The 27,062-nt window shown below is 33.1% G+C and overlaps 1 protein-coding gene across 3 annotated transcripts in view; it reads right to left on the minus strand.

Moving 5' to 3' along the window:
• Window positions 1-2,699: 2,699 nt before the first annotated feature.
• The window catches only part of LOC106077773 (uncharacterized), a 48,777-nt gene continuing 24,414 nt past the window's right edge, over window positions 2,700-27,062 (minus strand). For 2 of the 3 annotated variants that reach the window (XM_056034053.1, XM_056034051.1), the window contains 4 exons: window positions 9,485-11,195; window positions 7,314-7,701; window positions 6,204-6,434; window positions 2,700-5,135 (listed from right to left, as the gene is read on the minus strand). In XM_056034053.1, the coding sequence (XP_055890028.1) occupies window positions 5,084-5,135; window positions 6,204-6,434; window positions 7,314-7,701; window positions 9,485-11,195 (2,382 nt within the window). In that variant the 3' untranslated portion in view covers window positions 2,700-5,083. Of the gene's footprint in view, window positions 5,136-5,568; window positions 5,635-6,203; window positions 6,435-7,313; window positions 7,702-9,484; window positions 11,196-27,062 lie in introns of all 3 variants that reach the window. The other variant, XM_056034052.1, reaches the window with a different exon arrangement.

Below are 27,062 nucleotides of genomic sequence, written 5' to 3' on the forward strand. Positions count from 1 at the left end.
TGAGGGTTCTTGGGGGTGGGTAAATTGGGGTCCCAAATAAAATATATCTATGAAAATGTAAAACAAAAAAAAATTAAATTAAGACTTTTCCAGTTTTTTTTTTTTTTTTTTTTATCTTTTGGGGGAGAAGGGGGAGAGTAAAGAAACATTCTTTTTTTTTAAATTAAGACTCTGTTTCCTCCAGGGTTTTTTTTTTATCTTTTAGTGGGTGAGTATAAAATCTTTTTTTTAAATTAGACTTTGTTTCTTCCAGTTTTTTTTTTTTTTAATTAAACTATGTTTCTACCAGTTTTTTTGTTGTTTTTTTTTAATTTGACTGTTTCTTTCAGTTTTTTATTTTAAGTTGTTACAATATTTATAAAATGAGTTATTAATGTTGGTTATTTTAATTGAAAATATTTCTGATATGTATTTTGTTAGCTATAGAAAGGGAAGGATGTTGATGTGTGTTTTATATAGGTTGCACCAATCGGTGTTTGGGAGTAACATCCCTTGTAACTGTTGTTGTCAACCAATATGGCGTTAGATTAAACAGCTGATTTCATGGCTTATAACTTAGTTTTATCCAGAGTCTTGTTATCATTCGTTCATAATAATCAACAGTTTCTTCCATTTTTTTTTTTAAATTAAACTTTGTTTCTTCCAGGTTTTTTAAAAATCTTTTGGAGGGTGAGTAAAGAATGTTTTTTTTTTCTATTAGAGTTTCAATTCCAGTTTTTTAACTTTTGGGGGGAGGGTAAACAAACGTTCTTTTTTTTTTTTTTTTAAATTAGACTCTGTTTCTTCCAGTTAAAGTGGGTAAAGTGAAGAAAAGAAATCTATAAAAATGTAAAAGCTAGAAAAAGACAGAGAGAAAAGTAAGGGCACTCCCGTGGACTTGACACCATATTGAAAAAGAGAAAAGCTTGCAGACTTCTGTATGTTTAATGAACTGGTGATAGGCGGCAGCATTACCCCTCTCACACACACACGCAAAACCCACAAAGTGACATGGGTCTCACCTAATAAGACAAAACCAAACAACCACATTACCATACGTCACTACTATCCAAACAAGACTACCAAATAGTTTCACAAAAAAGTCACTAAAATGCTTAGACAGGACGAAAGAACATTCGCACAAACAATAACAAAACAGGCTGAACAAGCAGCAATCAAAGGAGATATAAAACCAACTGTACAAAACCACCAAACGTCTTAGTCCTAAAAAAGCCAATTGCAGTCTGCCAGTTGGAGACAAACATGGAAAACTACTTTCTTCAATAAATGAATAGCTTGAAAGATGGCAAGAATATTGTTGTAACTCTGTCCCCGCGCTGATATACATGGTGCGCACTAGTACACTGTTCCACACGAACGTTGAAAATAAGAGGACAGGAAATAGTGACATGATGGTGAATGCCGGCTTATTTTGAAAAGAAAAACTAGATCTAAGAAAACCTGACATCCTGTTGGTGTGTGTGTGTTATTTGTTTTATTTATTAAATCACTTATCACTGGTATTCTTCATCTGTTGAGTGCTTGCCTTGAATTTAGAACAATATTTTCAAGAAGTGCTCAATAGACCAAAAACAAGAAATCCACCAGACCCAAATGTTGGACCAACACTAGACATACACATAGAAGGAATAACAAGGGGAAGTAATATGGAATGCCATCAAACAATTGAAGAAAGGTAAAGCAGCTGGTATTGACAACATACCACCCAAAGTCCTAAAAGAAGGAGCAATAAGTTAACGATTGGAGAGAATATTGTGTATCTTCTTCGTGCTGAGGATACTAGTTTGTTGCCGAATGTGGTGACGGCTGATAAAACACTATTCAATAAAACAACTCTTTGTGTTGGAGGAATCAACTTCTCCACTTTTCTCAATTCAATAAAACAACTCTTTGTGTTGGAAGAATCAACTTCTCCACTTTTCTCAATTCAATAAAACATCTCTTTGTGTTGGAAGAAACAATTTTTTGTTTGTTTTCATGCACAGGCTGGAAATCACGTTTTGGTATTTTCAACTAAAAAAAGGGTCTTCCAGCATAGGCAGTTTGTATATCTAAGCATTCATGAATAAACCTTAATTCTATTCTTAGTAGACTCTTACAAATAGGCTAGAAACCGAGTAATAGAGCTCTTCAATGTGTGGGATTTGACAAAAACATGTATTGAAAATATCTGAATTGTACTATCTAATAAGACTATAAGCCTGTTTCTAGACTTGTGTTGTAACTTAATGAGAAAATCCTGCCTCACACAATGGGAGACTGAAGTAAACCCAAACCTTGTTTGAAAATATTGCTCTTCAAAAAACTAGAAAATCATTAAATGGTTGATTGTTTATTGTCTCTTGGTTTCCAATTAGATTCAAAATTTAGATTAGATCAGTTCATCATGATCTATAGAAATTATTTTATTATTAAGCAGAACTAATTTATTTTTTCTGCATTTACATTCATTTTATTAAAATTAAATAATTAAGATTAATTCATTTGGTGGTCTACTAGTTAATTATTCCAGTATTCTTGAAACACCTATTCAGACCATGCAGAATAATTAAGTTTCAACTATGTTTCAATTGTTTTAAGACAACTAGATTCTTCCATTGAAAAAAAAAAACAGAAAAAGATTGCATGTAAGACAATCTTGACATAAAACATGTTAGCAATAAGACATCCCAAGAAAACAACAACTAAACATTTGAAAATCATGGAATGCAAAACATTTTATTACAGTATTCTGTATGATTGTCAGTCAACAATGAAATGGTACCATCACAATGACCAACCAAAAAGTCAAACTTTCCATCAATCAGCTGAATTCAATATTAATAAATGATAAAGAATAAGAAATTAAAAGAAAGAAAGTAACAGAAATAAATTACTTAACTATCTAAAACTAAAACAGAAAAAAAAAATCAAAAGCAGTAAGTTTAGGCATAATCAATTGTTAAACTTAACAAAATCTAACTAATTTAAATATGATACTTTTTATACAGTATTACCCTAACTAGTTTTTAATTCATGAAATAGTAAATCAGACACAACTCTTTCTCTCCGTAATTATTTTCCACATTCTGGTGGAATCAATGTTGGTATCGTCAGTTAGGAGACAAAGAGTTAATCCTGAATAAACATATTGCAATTCTCCCTTTGAAAACATCAGAAGCACTGTGTGTAATAAAATTTAATAAACAAAAAAAAATAAATAAATAAACCAAGCATATATTAAATTGTACTAATTACTAATTCGTTTTTCTAAATACCAAAATGTTGCAAGAAACAATGGTATAAATAAAAAAAAAAATTACTAAAACGAATCAACCAAAAGTAATTTTAAATACTGATACTGCTAAATAGTAGCTAGGAATAAATCTTTTAAAAAATTTAATTGAACATTGGCTAAACTTAAAATAACAAAACCTAACACAAGGTAGTAGTTTCACTTCACTGAGAAGCTGATGGTACAACACGATGAATGGCTGGTACAAACAGTAGTGCACAGCAGTCAACAAAACAATTAACACAACAAAATAGTCCAGATAAAAAGGATAATAAATTATTTACTGTGCCAGTTACACACAACTAAAACAACTAGTGTCACCAAAGTTTCTATATACAACTTTATTGATATAAAAAGTTTGAAAGTGTTTTACACTCCAGTACACTTGAACATGAAATCACAACAAGAATAGGTCCGCAGACATTTCCTGGAGTGTTAAAAATACATCTATTATCAATCTCTAAAAGTTCAGAAACATGACAAATATATATTTAATGTAATACCATAAACTGGCAGACACAGCCCAATATTAATAATTGTTTAGCACAGCCTCCAGGACAAATATTTGTACTTGTTCTAGTAAAATCTAAAACTCACAGACACAGACTGATTCATCCTTTGTTTACACAGCCTTCTCATTTCAACTCTATTTATCACTCAAACATTGATTTTTCAATTATATATACTGGGGGATTTCTCCAAACAACAGGTTTAATCGATGGGTAAGCCATCTAAATAGACCCATTGTTAAGCAACTACAAAATGTAATTAGACTAATGAGCATGAGTTACACTGCAGCATTAAAAGAAAAACACTTGAACTCATTTCCAACAAACATCTCTTGTGATAAACAACCTATGAGCATATAGTGTTGAAACTATAATATAATGGTTTTAATATTCAACACTGTGGATATAATCAACATCAGCTTTTTTTTTATAAATAAAAAAACATCATTTCATTTCATGACATTGGGTTAAACAAAAATGGCAGGATGTAAACACATGACTACACAACTAAAATGCATGTACAAGTTGAGAGCATATTATATATGCTAAATATTGTGTAAAATAATGTGGACTAAAATATCACGGCTAAGGGTCAATTCTGAAACATTCAGATGTCTAAAAACAAATAGACTTGATACATAAATATTTCGTAGATGGGGCAGGAGGGTGCAAAGACACATTTCAAATCTTTGGAATGATGGCCTAGATATTTGTGTCTTATAATACTATAGCACAACAAAATATTGTATTAAATTCTGTTCTTGTGAAAGACAAAGTAAAGGTTAACATAAAACACACAGTACAAATGAGGCCAGCCTCTGTAATCTTAAAGTATTTAATATCTGATTTTAGAATTTTAAAAAGTAAAAAAAAAAAAAAATATACAAAAAAAAAAAAAAAACAGTTTTGATTTACTAAGAATTAGGTCTTTACCAAAATCCAAAACAAATTTTTTTTAAATGTCAAGCAACTTACACTTTCAAAGCAATAGGTAATAAATATTTAAATATCATCCTGCAATACCTTTCTAAAAAAAGGAATTAGTTTCTGAAATGAAGTTTGTTTTAAAACTAATACAATTATTTTTAATGTTTACATACCGACCGGTATTGATGATTCAAATGTGTAAATCTTCTTTTCAACAATCATTTTGTCATATAAACAACTAACATCCCTCAATAGGGATGTGAAAACTCTGACCCTCTCTCTACATTTGGACTGTCACTGTTTTAGCTTTTCCCTTTTTAAATCAACTCTTTAATTTTGTAAGCAGGACTTTTGATCTTGCACAAGTCTTGGCTCAGGTATTGGACTCCATGGGCAAAGTTTCCCTTGTATAAGTGAGTTTAACCCTGTGGGACAATGGAATGAAACATTTAGGACATTAGTTCAACCCTAGCACAGCATTCTATCTAATTTACCAGAGATGATACAATATATTTTTGTTAATGGTCCCCCCTCAATAAAAACCTAGAATATGCATTAAATGATGGGTGTTCATGCTGACAAGACAGATACAATATGATGACAGACTAAATAAAATGTGATGTTGAAATGAAGAGTAACTTCAGAAACACACCATCTATTGAAGCTGTGTCTGTGAAAGCAACAGTTACACTGAATAACAAAACAAGATCTTCCAAAAGAATTCAAACCAAAGTTCCATTAGTCAGGTTTGTAAGTCACACTAAACAAAAGCATTTTTAGTTTGTTAGTCACAGCTCCATTCACTTCTGTTGTCAATTTATCTCCCTTGAACCAGATACAAAGAAATGATTTAATTACCTCATAATGAGTTGAAATTATATTTTCAACATTTATTTGTAGACATCTTTAGAATAGGAAGAGGTTCTGGAATGTCAAAATGAGACTTTTGTATGGTGGGCAAAATTGAAATATGAAACATGTTTGAAATTCATGGATTACTGTCAAAAAAATTTCATTTTAAGTTGAATTTTTGATGTTGAGTAATATTATTCAACAATTTTAATTAATTACAAAGCAATGTCACAACCATAATTCTCAAGAAAACACAAGAAATTGTAATGTCACATACAAATCTGAAAAGTTCATTATCTGATCCTAAGGCAGAAATTTATAGTGATCTTCACTTGCTATTTACTGTAATTACAGATTATAGAAAGCTTACAGTAATATGTATTGTAAGGAGAAATAGTTTTGTATCATCTCTGGCATTAAATTAGATGTAATATTCTATTTAAAAAATGTGTTTCTTAAAGCAACAAAAAAAATGTTTTTTTAAGTGAATTGCTCACAAGGGCAACTTAATTTTGTATTATTAGTGTTAAGATACTTTATTGCACTTAAAAAGACAAAAAAAATGGTCAATGAAATTTAAAGAAAACAATAAATTTGGCATATCATTAACATTTACTTATTTAAACATATTGTCAACTGACCTAACTGGTCGACCTGCAACCATCTGCACACCTCTGCCTGGCATGACTGGACCACCTAAATATCTCTGCCTGACAAGCTGCTGCATCACTGCAGCAGGATTGGCAGTCCGCACTAACCCCTGACTTAGCATGGAAGGCTGGGTTCCAACTGCTGCCTGTTGAAGCAATGCAGCCCCCCTCAAAGCTTGTGCTCTCATTAACTGAGTGCCCATTGCTCTAGCTTGAGCTAACCTGAACAAACAATAACAAGATTTGTTAGTCATAAAAAAAAAACAAGTGCATTGGTAATCTAGAATAATGGGCAATTTATCACAAGAAATAACTACATAAAATATGACCAGCTGAAAAATTAATAATAGGATAAAAAGATGATAAAATGATAACAACAAAAATATTTTTAAAATTTATTCTTCTCATCAGAGCTTTCCATCCAAAAATGACAAAGACACACATTATTTCAACTTTATCCCAATTTTAGTTACTCTGTTTTTACAATTATTGGTTGTTTTACTTTCAAACTCATTCCAAGTTTTGAATTAATTAGCTGAATATATACTGCAGCTTTTTCAGTTCCATTTCCTGTTTATTGAATAAAAGTTAAAGGAAATTTTGAAGGTTTGGTGCTGAGTCACTTTTTTGTGTTATTTTGTTTCATTATACATCAGTCTTATTAAAAAGCATGTGTGCTAGGGCAAGAACTTAACACTATAATAATGGTGTGTTTTTTTGTGCATCTTTTGGAAATGTCACCAATTTGTTCAGTAAATAAATAAAGCCGTCTGTTCTGGAACAAGAAAAATCAGAAAAGGTCTCCCCTTATTAGCCCTTAAGTGGCAATAGTACAGTTCAAATAAAACATTTGTTTCTTAGTTTTGATGACCAAAAAAATGCTCAGGAAAAAGCAGTAAATGAAAAGTATAACAACATCTACACAGCAACAATAACATTTAGCAGCAGTAACAGTTTGACAAAAATTGAGTTATGATTCTTGAAGGAAGACCATTGAGACAAGGAAACTAAATATTGAAAGAAAAAAAAATGGGTAACGAGCTCTTCTCTTCCAAACACAAAAAGAAAATTGCTGAAAAAATCATTTTTACTAAGAAATACCTTATGGCCCTTTGCTGTAGTATAGTAGCTTGCTGGCTAACCATTGCACGATGCCTCAATGCATTAGCTTGAAACATTGCTTGTGCCACATTGTTAGGTGCAGCTAAGCGCTGCTGAACAAGAGTTTGCTGGGTCATGGCCCCCAAACCAGTGTTTATTGTCCTTTGCTGCAGTACCATTGTCTGACCCCTGTTGGTCATAGTTCTTTGCTGCAGGACAGCTGTTGCCTGAGCACCATTGGCCATAGCCTGCTGCTGCATCAGGGTGGCCTGAGTGATGCCGCCACCATTGAGGCCAGCACTGACAGTCTGCTGCCGCATGATAGTTGCCCCATTGGGGTGCTGGATGTGCACTGATGACGTGGACATAATGGTAGGTCCAGGAATACCTGTAAAAATATATTAAGTTTATACATTGATCTAATAAATATTAAAGGCACTGAACTAAATAATTTCAGACAGATTATTCAGCTTGAAATTTGTCTTATTTTACAATCAATATGTATTTATTCTTCACTATTCTTTAGTTTTTAACAGAAATCATTACCTCTACTTATAATCAGCAATTTTTACCATGAAATGATGCCAGTACATACCAAAACAAACTCTACTAAATAATTAGATAAGGAAAAATACAAAAAATACTATGAAAAACAGATACTTTGATCATAAGTTCAATCAACTGTTTTGATAAACTGGCACTTTGGAATGAACATTTTATGCATTAATAATAGTAAGACATAGTAAAAGAAAGTAAATAAATGAAGGCAGAATACAACAGAATTTATGTATACATAGGCAGTGGCATGGGTAGCAACAAATGTGCAGGAACAAGGAGGCGCAGTCTTGCTGATTACTATGTGGTACCAACAACAGATAAATAATAAAAAGATGAAATAAAATCACAAGATTCTCTGCAATTCAGAACATAAAAGAAGAGCAAGAAACCCTAAAGGAAAAGGAGTTGAAGACACTGTCTTTTGAAGATGAGAAAACAGTAAATCCCCAATGGTCCTTAACCATGAAAGGTGTTAATTACAAGTGTAGCAAGCCAATACGAATAACTGTCTTTCATTGTAACTATTATGTATTTACATGGATTTCAAAATTTAATCAGCCAAGTACATATATATAAAAAACAAGTAAACATCACTCTGAAAAAAACAAGAAAATACTTTTAAAAAAACAAAACTTATATTAAGCATAGTTGTATCAATTAGTTTGGATCAGTCACGTAATTAAATTTGTAATAGGTCTAAACTAACAAGAAAAAAGCATTTATAAAAAGGGGGATCGACCTGAATTTGAACTCATGGCTCAAACCTTCTCAGGATTCTCAAGCCAACATGGTAACCACTCTGCTAGTACAGAGCCTATGAACATGGAAGATTGTATAATTATCTATTTTTTCTATTTAATGTTTGTGTTCACTAAGCCTAATATATAGGGGACTAATTCAGCTTATACCACCACATCAGTCAAGTACTATTTCTTTCCATTGTTTGAGATACTAAAACAAAGTAATTTATTACCAATAGTAATTAACAAATTGGTTTAATTTTTTTCATTGGTTCGTGTGTTGTCAGGTAAAAGAAATTTTGCAAAACTTCCACTTGATCAAAGATTGGGTATCTGGGTGTCGGAGAAATAATTTGTACAAACTTTTGGCCAGACAGACAGACAGAGTTGATATAAGCGTTGTAAAAAAAAAAAAAAGTATGATACAAAATGTGCTTACATAATACAAATCACCAATTTGTAAAATTAAGTCAACTAGAATTGACAAAGTCAAATGCATTTAACATTCTAGATCAGTTGGGGGTGGGAGGTTAGTTCAACAATTGTTTGACTGAATTGAAGAACTAGTTATTGCTTCACACTGTAAGAATTTTTAACTTAATGATAAATAAAAGTATGAACGAATTTTTTGAAACAAGTTTCAGAATGTTTGTAAGCAGCTGGCAGTAGCAGCAAGAGCTTTCCGTAGACCAACACAACTGCCCAAAATTCAAACTTAGTGTACCATACTCTTTTTATTATGTAATCTTTGATGTAACCAAAGAAAAGACAAAACAATGCTGCAACTCCAAGTGGTGCTTAATGAAACTAAGAGATAAATGAAGACCAAAAGGTAAATCCAGTAATTTTAAACAAATTAAAAAAAACACTAACCCTGAACCATTGCTGTTCCTGCATAGATAGATGGATTGATGCTAGGAACAAAGGGAACAGATCTTGAAGCCTGTAGAAATGGACCCATTGCTGACTGTCTTGCAGCAGCAGTTTTGAAGGACTGATCTCCAGTACAAAGCGCTCCTTCATGATCATCTTTGCTGCCACCTGACACCTTATTCTGAGTTGAGGTCACAGTGGCAGACATTGAGGATGTGCTTGCGACTGTCAAGGTGTTCTGAGTGTCTGTAAATGAAGATGAGCTCAAGTAGCTGTTGCTTGGTACTTCTGAGTTGGATATAACAGCAGCACTAGAATCGCCACTGCCAGAAGATACCCAGTTCTCTTCAGAAGTAGCACTTGTATTATACTCTGCAACACCAGGCACACCTATCAAAGAGTTTAATGCTGCACTCCCATAGTGTGAAGAAATGCCTTCTTCGTAGCTCTGATAAATACCTGGACTATCAGTGGTTTGAGCAGTACTTTCGTCCAACCCTTCAGTATCCATGTCACTCACATCCTCAGAACATGTTTGTTTATAGGAAATCAAATTGACATCACTTTGATTATAGTCAGAAATGGGACTGTCCTCTGATGGCACTGTCTGTTTATAATTATCAGAATCTGCTGCAGCTTCATATGTGGAGTTATACTCTTCTAAAACTTGGTTATAGTCAGAACAGGAATTGTTGCTGTCCATGTCAACATGTAAAGATGGAGGTAGTTTGAAGTCTAATGTATCAGTATGGCTTGTTACATAGTCACCAGAAGTATTGCACAGTTTTTGGACATTTTTATAAGAATGATCAGAGTTAGACGTATCTGTAATAGATTGAGCATCACTGGAGGTATATTGAGATGGCACATCAGAAGGCTTGTAATTGTTACTTTCTGAAATGTGTAAAGTGTCTATAGACTGGTAGCTCTCATTAGAATGAAGAGAAGAACATTCAACAGGCACAATATCATTGGAAAGATAACTTTGAACACCAGTCAAATCCATGTTATCAGCAGAGAGATAACGCTGAATTTTGAATTCTTTGGGAACAGTTTGCTCATCAGATACATCATCAGCTGATAAATACCTCTGTAATGGTGGTTTCACCCGCCCCCCAGGATCAATCTTATCTTTACTATGAGTACCATCAAGGTAAGTCTCATCAATATCCATTTCTGGCTCGTCCATACAATTCTCCTTTGATTGTGAATTAAGTTTTGTCAATAACTCTGAACTGGAGTTCCCAACAAAAAATGTATTGTTTCTAGGAGTGGAGAAACAGAGAGATTTTGAAGTTGATAAGTCACAAGGAGTTTGTTCAGAGGGAGTAGTGTTGAAGTCATAATCACAACGAGGTTTTTTGGTTGGGTTCTCTGTAGTATTGTCTTTCCTATCCTTGTCAAGAGGCAGAACAACAGGAGGCCTAGAGCTAGGTATATTTTCTGACTCATCCATACTGCCATCGTTGTAGTGAGTTGGAGCTGACCACAAACCAGGATGCTCTTCTTCATTAAGATCAGGGGAGAAATTATTTGTTGGCAACTGGCATTTTTCTATGGTGTGATGTACATCTTCCCCCTCAACCTTCAATGACACTGGAGGTATATCAAGTCTAGAGTTGTCTAAATCATTTTCAGTAGTAGTGACAATGTTTTGACTTTCAGCATCATTTACACTACATATGGATTCTTCATTCACATCCTCCTCTGCCTGTAAAGAAAAGATGATTGTGTCAGTACAAAAACTTAGCACTTGATGTTAAGAAGTAAAACTGTTCAACTCAAGATTAAGATACAAAAATCTAATATGTCTTGTGGTGTACCAATCAAGTTTTGAAGTAAGTTCCCCATTTTAGTAAGAATATTTCATTCATACTTAAAAACTTAAGAATATGGATTGCCAAAGCTTACTGAAAACATCAAAAAGATTGTAGTGTAACACCTATTCAAACAATAATATTTTAATAGCATTATTATAGTAATAATTTTAACTGATCAATTAGAGCATATTAGTGTGATGATTTCTGTTTATTTCTTGGTATTCCTTTTATATTAATTATTGTTAAAACAGAATCATCTTGCCGGAGATTATATAAATGACTTGATAACACGTTGAAGAAACATCTGTGTTCTCTAATAACTTCTTTAATTGACTTCTTCAAATTAGAAGTAGATTCTTAATTCAATAACAACTTGACTTAAATTAAATCTGTTCATAAAATGAAACTTTCTATATTACAACTTAACTGGTATAACTTATTACTGAGACAACTTAAAGATACAACAACAACTTCAACTAGTATAACTTTAACTAATGGACCCGCATAAGACCATTACTAAGCAAAGACCGTTACAATGCGAGGACCTGTTCTTATGCAAGGACCATTACAATGTGAGGACTCCGGCTAGCTAAATTTCCCTTAGTTTATACTTTTCTAACCCGTACTTTCCAGAATCATAGAAACTTCTATCCTATCTTAATTGTTTTATCAACTGTGACCCCTTCTAGAAACTGACGTATGCTATTTTTTCCATTAACCTCTTTCTCTGATTGGATGACTATAATTAACGTGTTTGTTGACCTCGGCTTTTAGAAACAGATCGAATTAGGTCACAGCAACAACTTGTGACAATTAGTAAGGGATAAGATTTAATCCATAACAATTCATAGATTAAGTTAAGCCCTTTCATAAACTATTTAACTCAAAGTGAATGTTAAATGATAATGATACTGAAGATGGGTTTCCATGTAAATTCATGAAGATTTATATATACCGGCAAATTTCCTTTTTTTTAAATGAAACGTACAAATAATTTCTTAAAATATTTGAGAGTTTCAAATAACTACTAATATTTAAAACAAGCTTTCTAATTCTCAACCACCTAATTGGAAAAAAAGTTTAAATGTTCAACTATTTTTCATTACAATAAACTGTTTTCTACAATTCAAATACAGAACCTTAGTAAGGAATAAAACCAATAGGAATAAATGTGATTAACACAAAATATTTCTTGCAGCATTTGCCAGAAACATTTGAAGATGTCCATAACAGTAAAGATAAATCCATGATAAATGTTCTGAGCAGCTAATGTGCTATGATTTACTTCTGAAAATATAAAATTACTTATGTGATATATCTGTATAATTTTTAAAACGTGATCAAAGTTTTTTAGAACACCTGGGTGAACCTATATATCAAATATACCTAGATTTTTACAATGATTGTATTATACAATGTTTAAAAATAAATAAAAGCATTATTTTATTTTGAATTATTTTATGACTTTTAAATTTATTTGTGCATAACTGAATATTTACCAACTTTTAAAAATATTTTTTAAGAGAAGACAGTATTGAAACGATGTGATGTTTTTACCTATATTATTTTTAAAGGATAAAAAATAATATATTCCAAACCCACTCAATATTGCTTCAATAAGCCTACAAAAGAAAATCTAAAAATCTGCCATACATAATAGTCTGAAAACCTGCTACTACATAGCAATGCACTACATATTTTTTTTTTAGGTAATACCAACATATTCCTCTTAAGATAAAAAAAAAATATGGCCATGTAAGCACTGACAAAATATTTTCAAGAGGGCCTTTTTGTAAATTAAATATTTATAGCTACTTACTCTCTAGACATGTATGGCAATCATTGAGAGGCAATATAAGAAACTGTACATAATCGCATGATAAACTGATTATGGCAGACCTAAAAGTGCCTTGCAAAGCATATACTGATCATGGCAGACCTAAAAGTGCCTTGGAAAGCATACATTAACAAACAGACGCAAATGGTATGTCCACATGGAAAAACTCAGCCCTGTAATATTTAGTCATATAAAATACCTTTTATACCGTACTTTAGGATTTGCATTCTGAGATTTTATTTAAAAATCATTTTTCAACATTCATGCAATAATCCAATTCCCAACAGCTCAGTAACAATTGTAAACAAACAAAAAATTTGCGCAAATGACAAATGAAAGACCCTAGATTGGTCAAGCTAATTCTGGGGAAACTAAATCTTCCTTTATTATTATTATAATCATTCCATTACAAATGATGATAATGTCTTTGATTCCAAAGATAAAAGATGAGTGTAGTGCTTCACATGAATCCACAAAACCATTTGTCAACGCCTGTGGTTCCATTATAAGTAGTGAATCAGGAAAGACTGGTCATTAAAATGTTAAAGCAATACTTACCTGAATAAGTTTACACTACAGGTGTTGCCTAGTGGCAGAAAAATATGCTTTGCCCAAAAGGGCTCTGTAGTAACTTCAGCAACAGAGATGTCAAAAATCACCTGATCAATGAAAAATAAAAATTCCACACCCACCCCACTACCTTAAAAAAGTGACTTTGCATTGAATTATAGCCTTTCATATAGCTTGGATGTAATGATTGTCTTGTATTTATACACAAAGCTTTTTATTACTGGCATACATAAAGAGGCACAGAGTCTTTTGAAAGAAAAAGAAAATTCATAATCAACTTCTTACAACAATAAAATAAAACCCTTAAAGGCTACTCACAACATGCATTTAAAAAACAATTTCAACTCTCCCTTACGCAACGGTGCAACTCACTTAACAGAGCTTTTCCCTTTTTGAGGACTGCAGCAAGAGAGCCATTCCACTCTTAATGCCATTTGTAAAAAAAAAAAAATTTTCATAATACTGTTTATGATTTTTAAGTCATTATTCGAAATTTATTTCGGCTTCCTGAATGAAAAGTTATCCTGCGCATGAAAATTTTGTTGACAGCACATTACATCTTACAGGATAAAATCGCAGTGTATATAAGTCACTATTAACGCTTGTACTGAAGTTCAACGTTTATCATGGCACATGGGAATTTCATAGGTCATGTTGTTTTTATGATAGAACACTGAGACGTGTTACAAGAGCTAGAAATCTTTTGACGCTTTCATGGTAAGGTCCAAGAAAAGAAAAAAACATGCATCCTATGCCCAGCAAACCTGTTCATACTACTAGTCAACTAGCACAATCCTCAAGAAAATTCCATCTTAAAAAAATGTCCAGCTGGATTTCACATAAAAACTGAGGAAAGATAACCTATTTATTTTTTCACATCTCCTGCAAAGGTATTGTCTACCAGCAATCTTTTTAAGCTATCTGTCCTGTAGCTGTGTTCTTTCAGAATTTATACACACTCCCAAGGCTGCAAGACTCTCTTTACAAATTGACTCGGTAATTATGTTTAAACAGGTTATGATTGAAGTGACGAACTAGCAGCTACAATGATAATGCTAAAAGGATCGGTTTCTTCTTTTTTTGGACTCCTTTAACTTTTTTTTTCCTTTCAAACAAGGATCACAAGAAAAGTATTTGCTTTGGACAGATAAAAATTTACTCAAAAAGAAACCATTTACAAAAATACCAAAAATGTCTGACTGCATTTTTAAAAAGAATATTCTTTCAAAATATTACATAATATCAAAGAAGTGTGTTATCTGGATTATTTTAATTGAATACTTACCTGTTGAGTAAAGTCTTGTAATAAGTGTTGAGCGCTATCAGTAGATTTTCAACTTAATGGCTATTGTTGAGCGCCTTTGAAATCAAGAAATTAGTCTTTTGAGTTCAGAAGATGGGTAACTGGATATCATTTAAATCACAGATAATCTACAACCAACTATGTTATAATTAACATTAAAGTTGAAATCCATTCAAAGAGTTTTTACAGCTGAAATGCCTTAACCCACAATATAATCACACAAGAAACATGAATATATAAAAATTGAGAGTTAAAAGATTAAGCTGAATAACAAAACCCACAGAGCTGTTCATAAAAAGAACCCATTTGAGGACTGATTGAGGAGGAAAAAAATGTTGAAAAATTATTAGATATATACATACATCATGGGACAAAAATAAACAGTTTTTTTTCAGCATGGCACATTTTCAATTTTCCAAACTATAAGAGGATTAAAATGTAACCATCAATGGCCAACCATTAGAAATTGTTGACCATTTTTGCTATCTTGGCTTCATCATATCCAACGATGCTCTACTGGATAAAGACATTAACAACAGGATATCCAAAGCAATGGTCACCATGTCACAGTTTCAGAAAAGAGCGTGGGACAATACCTTGCTGACTAACAATACCAAGCCTTAGTCCTAGTGTTGAGCACTTTGAAACATGGTCAAACTACTCAAGGCAGGAAAAAAAGCTAAATATCTTCCATCTCCAAAGCGGATCTTAAAAATAAGGTGGCAAGATAAAATGACCAATGAAGAAGTCCTACAATGAGCAGGGTGCCATGACATCTGCTGTGTTATCAGCAGCAGACACATTGACTGGATTAGCCACATTAATAGAATGCCAGAAGGTCAACTTCCACAATACAAACTGTATGGTGATCTAAAAGAAGGCGAGCCGCTGGTCATCCACTTTTACAGTATACGGACGTATGCTAATGCAACATGAAGCTCTTCAAAATCGACACCAGTAGCTGGGAAAAAGTGGCACAGGATAGATCCACATGGAGAGCAAGCATAAATGATAAAGGAAGGGGCCTGGATTGCAGATGCCATACACAACAGTAGTAGAAAGAAGGGTGAAAATGCAACGGCGCTTGGTGGTTACATATGCTCAATCTGTGACAGCAGCTGTGTATCAAGGAATGGCCTCTTTAGTCACACAAGAAATTGCAAAGGGAAAAGATAGCATTTCAAGACATAAAATGCCACAGAGTATTAAACTATGGTTGATTTATACAAGGATGATATACCCTGCTCGTCATCAACACTCAAAGCTCATAAAGCCAAGTAATGTGAAGAAAGACACATTTCAGAAGCCAAACTATATGACTAACTCAGAATTAGGTTGTTTTGGTAGAATGAGATAACTTAGAATGAGACAACTAGATCTATGTCATGACCCATATCCTGGGTGAAGTATGAGGACTAACTCAAAGAAACAATGGTCTAGTATTAATGCAAGGTAGTTAAACAATGTTAGAACACACCAGTTGAATTGAGCCTTAAATACAATGTAAGCAGACAACATTTTAAAGGCTCTAACAGATCAAAATAGGAAGGTGAAGCATAATGGCTGCTTCAGTCATTGTGCTTCATTTATGCACATGTAGAGATCTTTTTTAACTAACATAAATCTATTTTATGTTTTATGCCCATAACTTTCAGTGAGTAAACATGGTCATCTTTGCAAGATAGTAACTTAAGTTCACTCTTGTTTTGCATCAAATCAGACACATTCGTTAGAAAAAAAAATTTCATTATAGGGCAGTCATTAAAACATGGTCTTTTTGCTAACCCTAATGCATCTCTAATTTAGCTGTTTAAGTAAGCAGGGTAAAGGACTCTTCTATTGCAAATGAGAGCAATAAATAGAGATATTGAGCTGTATTGAGAAAGGAATGTAAGTTTCTTTAAAGTAAGTTCTGGAGGTTCTTTCAAAGATTATTACATCTTAGTGCAAACATTTTGTGTGATCCGTCAGGAGATGGCAGCAAGATTTGAACTTAGGACAATTATGACAACAGTCCAAAATGCATTCCATGTGACAAGGCAGAAGGCAATCATCAATGTATTGTATCAACACTAGATCTCCCCCGCCCCTCAAAAAATACCCCCAAAAAAACAAGATTACAAAGTGAGTGTTTTCACACTAATCAGTATAGTGTTTGTCAAGTTACAACTGATGTGAACATTATTTAGTGCAAAATAACTACTTATTCTGCCTGCAATAAGTAGTTTAAAAATTATGAAACTTTGGTAGGATCCATTACTGGCTTGTCTAACACATCACAAGAGACTGAGATTTAGTTAACCTGTGGTTTGGATTAGACTAAATCAAAGGAGAAATGTACATGTACTACAAAATGATGCATCTAACCCAGCAGTCACAAAATTAAAACAATGCTAATCAACTGTATAGTGTCATCATTTCCGCTTCTCAGACTTTGAGATCCATGAGCAAATTAAGGTGTAGCTGCTCTGTTTCAATGGCCAAGGTTACTTAACTCTTTCTCTCTTAACTGACATATCATCATTGATTTTATCCCATTATGCAGCCTAATCAACAATATTATTATCGTCTATGCTTAAAAAGTCAGTTATGTTGTTATCTTTCCTCACAAAATGCTTTTAGTTGCTTACAAATAAATCTTGAGTAGTTTCCCTTTGGAAAAAATATGTTTGTTTTTTTTTTTCATTTTGATTGTTTTTTAAAAAAAAATGTTTTGAAAGAGTGGGGGCTAAAAAGGCTCTATTTTTCTAAATTAATTTTTATAGGGAGTGTGACCTCAAGACAATTGATATAAATGTTTTAGATATGTTATATAATTAGTTTTGTGAGAATATAAATAACTATCATAAAAAAAGACTTTTTATTTAATTTGGATCATAAAACATTGCCTAGATCTAGTCGAGATCTAGTTTTAAGGGAGACTTGTCCACAGTCAATATGTTTTAACTTTGAAGTTTCACTATCCAAAATAAACTTTTTTTTTTCGTTTTATAAGCATCAATTTAAGTAATCTTAAAAGGGTGTGCATTTTTGTAAAAAATGTTTGTAAAATGCTAAGCCCCCGCCACAGAACAGAATATATCTAGGAGTCATTTTTATTTTAACAATGCATTGAATAAATAATCTTTTGTTTGTAAAATGTTTTACATGTTTCGGATGTTCCTTCAGAGTTTACTTCCTAGTCCAAACCTCCCGCAGGACGACGGGGGATGGGAGCGGGCAGGGTTTGAACCCTCGACCGTTGATAAATCCGAACGACAGTCCAGCACGCAAACCGCACAACCAGGCAGCCATCCTTTAATTGTATACCAAATATAACATTTTCTGATAACAAACACAAAAGTTATTTAAGTTTTATCATGAAAGGGTTGTGGAATATATATATATATGAGTAAAATGAATCATTCCGTCGGAACGTGGAAAATAATTACGGAGAGAAAGAGTTAAGGAGGGTATCGAGTGGAAATAACCTTCACCAGTCAACTTTACTCTCTCTACTAATAACAGGTACTTTTCAGAATTGGACAAACTCAGTGGGAGTCAAATATCTGTACAAAATGCAAGTCTTCACCACCTCGCCCCATAGTCTACTCAGATATACACAATATTTAAAAAATATATATTGAATTTAAAAAATAAAAAAAATAATGTATTTTAAATTATTCACTAGCAAAAAAAAATTATTATTCAATGGGATAAGCATGCACGATTTTTTTTGGTACTGGTAAAGGATTTTTCAAAATAAATGGACTAACAACATGAAAATTACCTACTCACCCTACCAGGTCAACTGGTTAACTGCTTTAGCACTTGCATCTGGACAGCAAATAATGGCAGGTCTCAGCTCATTTTCAAAGTATTTAGATAAGGCTGTGAAAGGTGCTACGCTCTTGTTACGATTTCTTTAATGACAAACAGTGTTTTTCCAAATATAAAAAGAAATAAATTACAGAAACACCAATGGATACGTAATATCTTGAATAGAATGGTTTGCCTCTGACGTCCCCATTTTGAATTGAAAGGAGACAGCCACTCAACTTGGCTTGTATGGAAACAAATAAGCATAATAGGAAACTAAAAGGTTTTCATTCAAAGCTTTTACAAAGTGAGAATAAAAGCCTCTCAAGCCCTCACATAAGGTTTGATGATGATGATATATGAGGTAGCTGACATTCCTCCTATGCCTCCAAAAATAAGTGTGCTACTAAAAACACACATAGTCACCTTTCATCACATTTTTCAGAAACCCTAGTTGATAGAACCTGAAAGACTTAGTAACAACACTAAAAGTGGGACATAAAAAGATGAATTGAAACTGCAGATCTGTAGTATGCATTTCAGATTCCAGCTCATCAATTAAGTCATGGTACAAAAATAACTTCCCTGACAATCCTCAATGACGCAGGTCCAGTAGTGACTAAGTTTTCAGTCAGCTTTAAAAAGCAGCAATTATCATTATAAAAGAAAAAATAAAGTCAAAGGCATGTTTTCAAATCCATTTCTTTTTCCAATAATAAAAATTAATTTGCACATCAAAGAAGTTCATCTTCTAATAAAGACTTTTGGACCCTCAGTTACCTCCCCTTAAGCCCTAATTCCCCTGAACTCCTACAGACTGTCCGTCTGAGATAAGGTGCAGGAAACCGATATTTCGGACTGGCAGGGCATGGCTTTTTTTATGTGCTGACCTATAAATCGGGCTTGCAGGCACCTCCAGCAAAAGTTAAAGAAACACTGTCTTAATTGGTCTTATAATTTTTGTTTTTAAAAAAATTAACTAGAAACATGACATGTACCACTCAATAGTTACCCTAGAAAATTGTCAAAGTTCAGCTTCCAACACAGATACAAATCTTGAACACACAGAACTAATTAGGAATTATTTAGTACTATTCATTTTGTAGAGAAAGAAAGAAAAGTGTGTGCAGCAATAAACAGATTCATATAAATAAAGTGAATATTCAATACAACTCATTTAAATCTCTGATGATTCAATGCAACACATTTGAAACTTAGATAAGTGAAAAAACATGACTCCTTTAACCAACCAATAATTTTTTAACTACTGGCATTTAGTTTGTATGCTGCATATTTGTCTGGCCAATGATCATTAATTACTTAGTAAATAAAACAAACAAACACCTATGCCCAGATTTCAATTAAGGCAGAAAATGCCGTTTTTCCCCCTCACTATAATCCCCTAATGACCCCCACCTGAAGCTAGAAATGATTATCCAATGTGAATCAAACCCTAAATGATATGTGCCAGTATCTGGTATAACACCCTTCTAGTGCACTTTTATTAAATTTCATTTCACGAAATCCGCTCATGTTATCATCATTTGATAGAATTCGACGCAAGATTATGTTCATTTAAAAACAATATATGAAATCAAGGAGTATGCGTTCCACATAAACTCATGGCCGCCCCCTGCAGGTTTTAGGTCACAGTTGCTGCTGCACACAAAAAAAATTAAATAGTTCAAATAAATTTGTATTACATTCATTTGATAAATACAACGAAACACACACACATGGTACATGTACATGCAAACAAATACACACACACCCACTGATAGAAAGATACAGACAGACAGAGACAAACCAGTTAGATTGCAACAACTCTGTACTAAGCATATGCAGTATAAAATATTTTTTTTTAAAAATGTGTTTGACTATGAACCATATTATTCACATATGTAATAATAAATTGTAAAAAAATGCACAAATAAAACTCTATGGCTGTACCGGAATTACAAGGTCTTCGGGGCTCGCAAAGACCTTCCTTCAGGGAACAGTACCAGGAAGAAGAGGCAGACAGAATAAGCGATGGGAAGACAACATAAAAGAATGAACAGGCCTGCCATTGAAAGAGGTTTTATCCAAGGCAAAAGACAGAGGAATGAAGAAAGACACTCAACAAATCTTTTGTGGTGCCCCAACGGTTCAACAGGCTAAGGGATAGGTGAAGGTGAGTAATCAAGACAAAGAATTCACTTTTTGAAGACCAAAAGTAGCTTTAGCACCTATTCTGCAATGATACAATGAAATCATGTTTTCAATTTCCATTTTCAGACTGAACTAGATAATTGAAGTAGCTTATCCCTTTCTCTGTTAATCTACTTCGTAATTTCAATTCCTCTATCTTATCCCTTTCTCTGTTAATCTACTTCGTAATTTCAATTCCTCTATCTTTCAACAAGTGCGTTTGCATATTGAAGTAGACCAGTACAAAAAAATAATTTTACATTGGTAAACAAATTAAAACCTAGAAATGCCTTTTAATAATAGATTACTCTACTATTTGTTAAATCTTGTGACTCAGAATTGGTAATGTAATAATAGTTTTTAATTAATACTCCCAATTATCTTAATGAAATCAAGCAGTTGCTAACTATTGTTGCCAGGAAAAGATACCCCTCAAAACACTGGATATTTATGTGTACTGAAAATTATTTTATTTTTTTGCATTGCTTTCTTCATTCCACTAATAGCACTAAATGAGGTTTAACAAGTAAATGAAAAAATCACCCCCAGAGCAAAACATCAAGCATCTCTTTTAACAGCTGTTGAAGACACACACAAAAAAACATCATAAGTGGTATGTATGTATTCCTTCAAATAACCAAGGTGGATCAAAATCAATAGGCAGTATAAAAGACTTGTAGTAATAAAGCCTCCTCCAACAGCATTTCTCACTTTTCTGTGAGCAAAGGTACAGTGAGATAAAACACAAAAATACAATTTATCTTGTATGGTCAGTGAAGACTGGATATATCTTACAAAGAAATAATAAACCATGTGATGAAGGTAATGTTGGCCATCGATTGCTTCTTGATTTCCAGCCATCTCAATATATTAATGCCACTGAAAACAACTTGGACAACACAATATTACAAAAAATTAAGTATATAATTTTGTTTAACAACTGCAAATGCACTAAAAAGAATCTGCAATGGTAACAAGATGTTAAACAGTTTTTAATGTTATACAAAATGTCTAATTAAACAGCTATTTTTAGTCCAAATTACTGGATGGATAACCACAATGCATGGTTCCATAAATAGCAAATTTAGTATTAAATCTAAAAAGATTTTCTCCTGTTAGTGCATATGTAGCCTTGATTAAGAAAAGGTTTAAACAGTAACTTTCTCCATTGCAGTAGAAAACAATAGTTTGTAATCAGCTTGTAAATGTTATAATCGAAAATTAAAAACACACAGAATATTTTACAATAGATGAGGCATACATTTTTTTGTTTAGAATCAGATCACAACCTGTCCAGCCCACCTAATAGTCCAATACATGGTCTTCTCCTACCACGCCCTCTACAACCTTTAGAAAACTACATTAACAAAATAAATATGATACCGGTACCTGTATTTAATTCATAAGGAGGCGCAGTGGCTGAGTAATAAAGCGCTTGCCTTCCGAACCGGGGACCTGTGTTCAAATCCTGGTGAAGACATGGATTTTTAATTTCGGGATCTTCGGGCGCCTCTGAGCTCTAATGGGTACCTGATATTAGTTGGGGAAAAGTAAAGGCGGTTGGTCGTTGTGCTGGCCACATGACACCCTCGTTAACCGTTGGCCACAGAGCCAGTTCACCTTTAGATCATCTGCCCTATAGACTACAAGGTCTGAAAGGGGAACTTTACTTTCTTTTTTCTATTTAATTCACAATTTTCTCATTAAAATTTGGCCCATAGTGCTACCTTTATGTGTGATAGGTATGTATAGTTTCAGCACAGAGCTTTACATTGTACTAACTTTTAAAAACAAAGGGATACTCTTTCCAAATTGGCTAAAAGTAGCCATTGCATCTCCAATAGTGAGCACTTATGTTATCAGGATATGACTAGACAATGATCTTTAAAATATTCATAGTTTCAAAACCAAAGGGCTAGGCTTTTGTAAACTAAAAAAAAACAGTTATCAGTTTACCTAATTAGAAGATGAAAGAGATGGTGAAGTGGTTCTTCAATAATACTGAACACTACTAGTGCTGTGTAATACTTTATCAGTATTTCCGACTGTGCTGCTTAACTGCTGTGCCAATTTATGGCATTTTGTCTACTATGTGAAAAAAACAAAATGCCCCAGAAACTAAAAATAACCAACCTATCATTTTAAAATCTCTTGATTAGTCATTGCAAATGGCTGCCCCAATGTGTTCATATAATTTTTGTGTGATCCAAAGTGAAAAATTCACAATATAACAAACATCTTATGAACTGAGCACTTCAGCTGGGAAAAAAGTAATATATAAAAACAGTTCATATGTTAGATTCTCTGGAGACAGTGAAGTTTTGTTAATCAGTATTAGTTTTTGTACTAAGTTATTTGGCAGGCAACAGGGATGACACAGACGGATTCCCTTCAGTACCGGATCTGAATCGTCAACTTTCTTGATTGTCTGATTTTATTGTTGGCCTTTCGCCTGTGTTCAGTTGGTTAGCTGAATTAGTTGTTACCTCCAACTGAGCAGTCTTTACTCCACAACTAAGAAGTTTTTTTTTTAGATTTAGTGCTAGACCAATTGAAGAGGTGCTTGTCCCTCAAACAGCCGATGGTCGAGAACTAGGTGGAATTTCAAACCAACAAAAAAAATTAAATCTAGGTCAGAATTTCAATAAAGATGAAAGGCCCTGTAAATATTCCTTGAACTATTGAGGATAGTGAACCAGTGGAGTATTTTATCTTTGTTTTTGGACAATATGTTCTGGAAAAATTTGACAAAACAAACCATTGAGCCCATCAAGCATTTATTGTAAAGCCTACCTCCTACAAAACCGAAAATTTCAAAAGATGCCACAGTTCAAATGATGAGGCATTTCTTGAATTGACAATTTATATGGAATATTTATGTATATAGCAAAGCTACCAGGATAATTGGATTGAGGGCGCTAACTTCATGGGCTTTACTCCTATATTTCTCAATATTATGTCTCTTGACAGATTCTTATCACTATGGGGTTCTTTTTTGTTGTTAATTTTTTTTAATATTATTGATGAAGAAAGCACATATATTGATAAGACTATAAGTTATAGGCCTATTTGTAACAGCCTGCTCCACGTTTTAACACTTGTTTCTACATAAGCAACATTTGAGCTTAGATATAGGAATGATTTAACAACAACAAAAAAAACGCTTGGCCTTAAAGCAGTACATCGATAAGCCCACAAAGTGGAGCATCCAATCCTTTATTCTCTGTAGTAGTGACATCATGATTGGCAAAATCTATACTGATGCTGCACAGAAGGAGATAAAGACATTGGTGCAGTATTAAATATGGTACTGGTAGTTCTTTTTTACCTTATGCTTACTGGAAAAGAATGTCATGTTCTAGTAAGTTATGGACAGGTACTTAACTATAATTTATTATAAAAAAACGTGCTAAATATGCACTTTCTGAATTACAAATAGGAATAGTAGCAAAAGTAGAGAGCAGTTTTCTAAGTCATTGAAAACTATCCAAAAAAAAAACTTAACAGTGACCATATGTCAAAAATCGTGTAACGTTTAGTTTGGCAGGATAAAAGGCCAATCACATATTTATTTCAGAAGTTAACAGAAAAAATAAAGAGGGTAGCTATCAAGAAATACAGATGACACAAATGGTGAAGGAATACAACAAAGATATGGGTGGATGTGACTAAAATGACCTCCTTAGTACATCTGTGACATAACCATTGTGCTTAAAATCTTTCTATTACTCACATTTTTCTTTGATTTATTTTACCATGTCAACTGTTAAGTGATGAGATACTACTACCTACACCAATAAAGACGTCAATCATATTGAATTTCATCAAAAAATGTTTTGACTAATTGAAAGAAAAAATACAACTATTTCTATGGCACTTTTAAAGGCTTTAGAAAGGCTGAAGACAGCACTGTTGTATTCAAGCATCTTCTGACACAAATTTAGTTTGATGAAATGAGATTAAAGGAAATTAAAACACTGCAGATTGATTGAACAAAACAATGCATTGTAGATATTTTTGCAGATTGTTAGACACATATGCTAGCACTCAAAACTAAAAATCAGGACAGACACAAACCATGAGAAGAAATGTAAACTTGCCTGTTACAAAATCTGGGTGCCATTGAATTATGGCTCTATAAGTTTAACTGATATGTAGACTTTTTTTTCCCAATTCAACCCATGATTTTTTGATTTTTTTATATACCCAGAAGCTTGTTTTTTTTTCCTACCAAGAATCTGCAATGTTTACTTACAAGATGAATACTTGGGTGTTTGTTAAACAACTGTATTCATTTTATGTTATTGAATCCTGAAGTCTTTTTACTTACATTTATAAACAGTTCCTCAAGTCAGGGGTAGCATCACTAAAATCTACAGTCATCTAAGTCAGGGGTAGCATCACTAAAATCTACAGTCATCTAAGTCAGGGGTAGCATCACTAAAATCTACAGTCATCTAAGTCAGGGGTAGCATCACTAAAATCTACAGTCATCTAAGTCAGGGATAGCATCACTAAAATCTACAGTCATCTAAGTCAGGGATAGCATCACTAAAATCTACAGTCATCTAAGTCAGGGATAGCATCACTAAAATCCACAGTCATCTAAGTCAGGGGTAGCATCACTAAAATCTACAGTCATCTAAGTCAGGGATAGCATCACTAAAATCTACAGTCATCTAAGTCAGGGATAGCATCACTAAAATCCACAGTCATCTAAGTCAGGGGTAGCATCACTAAAATCTACAGTCATCTAAGTCAGGGATAGCATCACTAAAATCTACAGTCATCGAAGTCAGGGATAGCATCAGTAAAATCTAAAGTCATCTAAGTCAGGGGTAGCGTCAGTAAAATCTACAGTCATCTAAGTCAGTGATAGCATCAGTAAAATCTAAAGTCATCTATGTCAGGGGTAGCATCAGTAAAAATCTACAAGTCAGGGGTAGCATCACTAAAATCCACAGTCATTTAAGTCAGGGGTAGCATCACTAAAATCTACAGTCATCTAAGTCAGGGATGGCATCAGTAAAATCTTAAGTCATCTAAGTCAGGGGTAGCATCAGTAAAAATCTACAAGTCAGGGGTAGCATCACTAAAATCTACTGTCATTTAAGTCAAGGATAGCATCAGTAAAATCTAAAGTCATCTAAGTCAGGGGTAGCATCAGTAAAAATCTACAAGTCAGGGGTAGCATCACTAAAATCCACAGTCATTTAAGTCAGGGGTAGCATCACTAAAATCTACAGTCATCTAAGTCAGAGATAGCATCAGTGAAATCTACAGTCATCTAAGGGGTAGCATCGGTAGCCATCTAAGTCAGTGTTGGCAATTCTATTGACATGATGGGACACAAAAAAACTTCTGAAAAGCCTCACAAAACTTTTTAAAAAATAGAGTATTATCTTTATTACTCTATACTGGTATACAAGCAAGAGTGAAGAATATTTTTTTTATAGTTCTTGTGAATACAGCAAAAACATCTGTAGAGTAAAATTTAAAACATTATCTGTAAAGTTTGCATAAATGACAGTTGTTTGGAATTTTTTATAGCAATCAGCTCACTAATACATAAATGTATTATGTTAATGTGATTTCTGCCTCTAAATTAAAAAAATTTGAAGAAAAAAAACTGTGATAAATTTTTATTTTTTCTTGAGGCTTGGAGGACAGCATTAACATCTCAGCAGCAAGGGGTTGCCAATCCCTGATCTAAGTGATGTTGAGTAACGTAAAGTAATGAACTCACCTTTTCCTTAGTATTATATCTAGACTTCTAGATATACATTAATAATAATAACAAAGCTTGTCTTCAAATCCAACAATTAAAGAAGAAAGCTGCTTTCCAAGCTGCTTTGCAAATCCAGATTTGACCATTATTTTTATCAAATTTGATTCAAACCAAACCACTGGATGCAGGCTACATTAACCAAGTTGCATTAAAACTTTTGGTATTTTGATTTTAAATTAAGTGTTATTTCAGCAAGAAAGATAAAACAAGAAAAACATTTTTAAAAAATACTTTTTTTTAAATAAGTGTACTTTTATCAATTAGTTTGGATC

Source organism: Biomphalaria glabrata, chromosome 6 (assembly GCF_947242115.1).
Source record: "Biomphalaria glabrata chromosome 6, xgBioGlab47.1, whole genome shotgun sequence".
In the NCBI taxonomy this organism is placed as follows: Eukaryota; Metazoa; Mollusca; class Gastropoda; family Planorbidae; genus Biomphalaria; species Biomphalaria glabrata.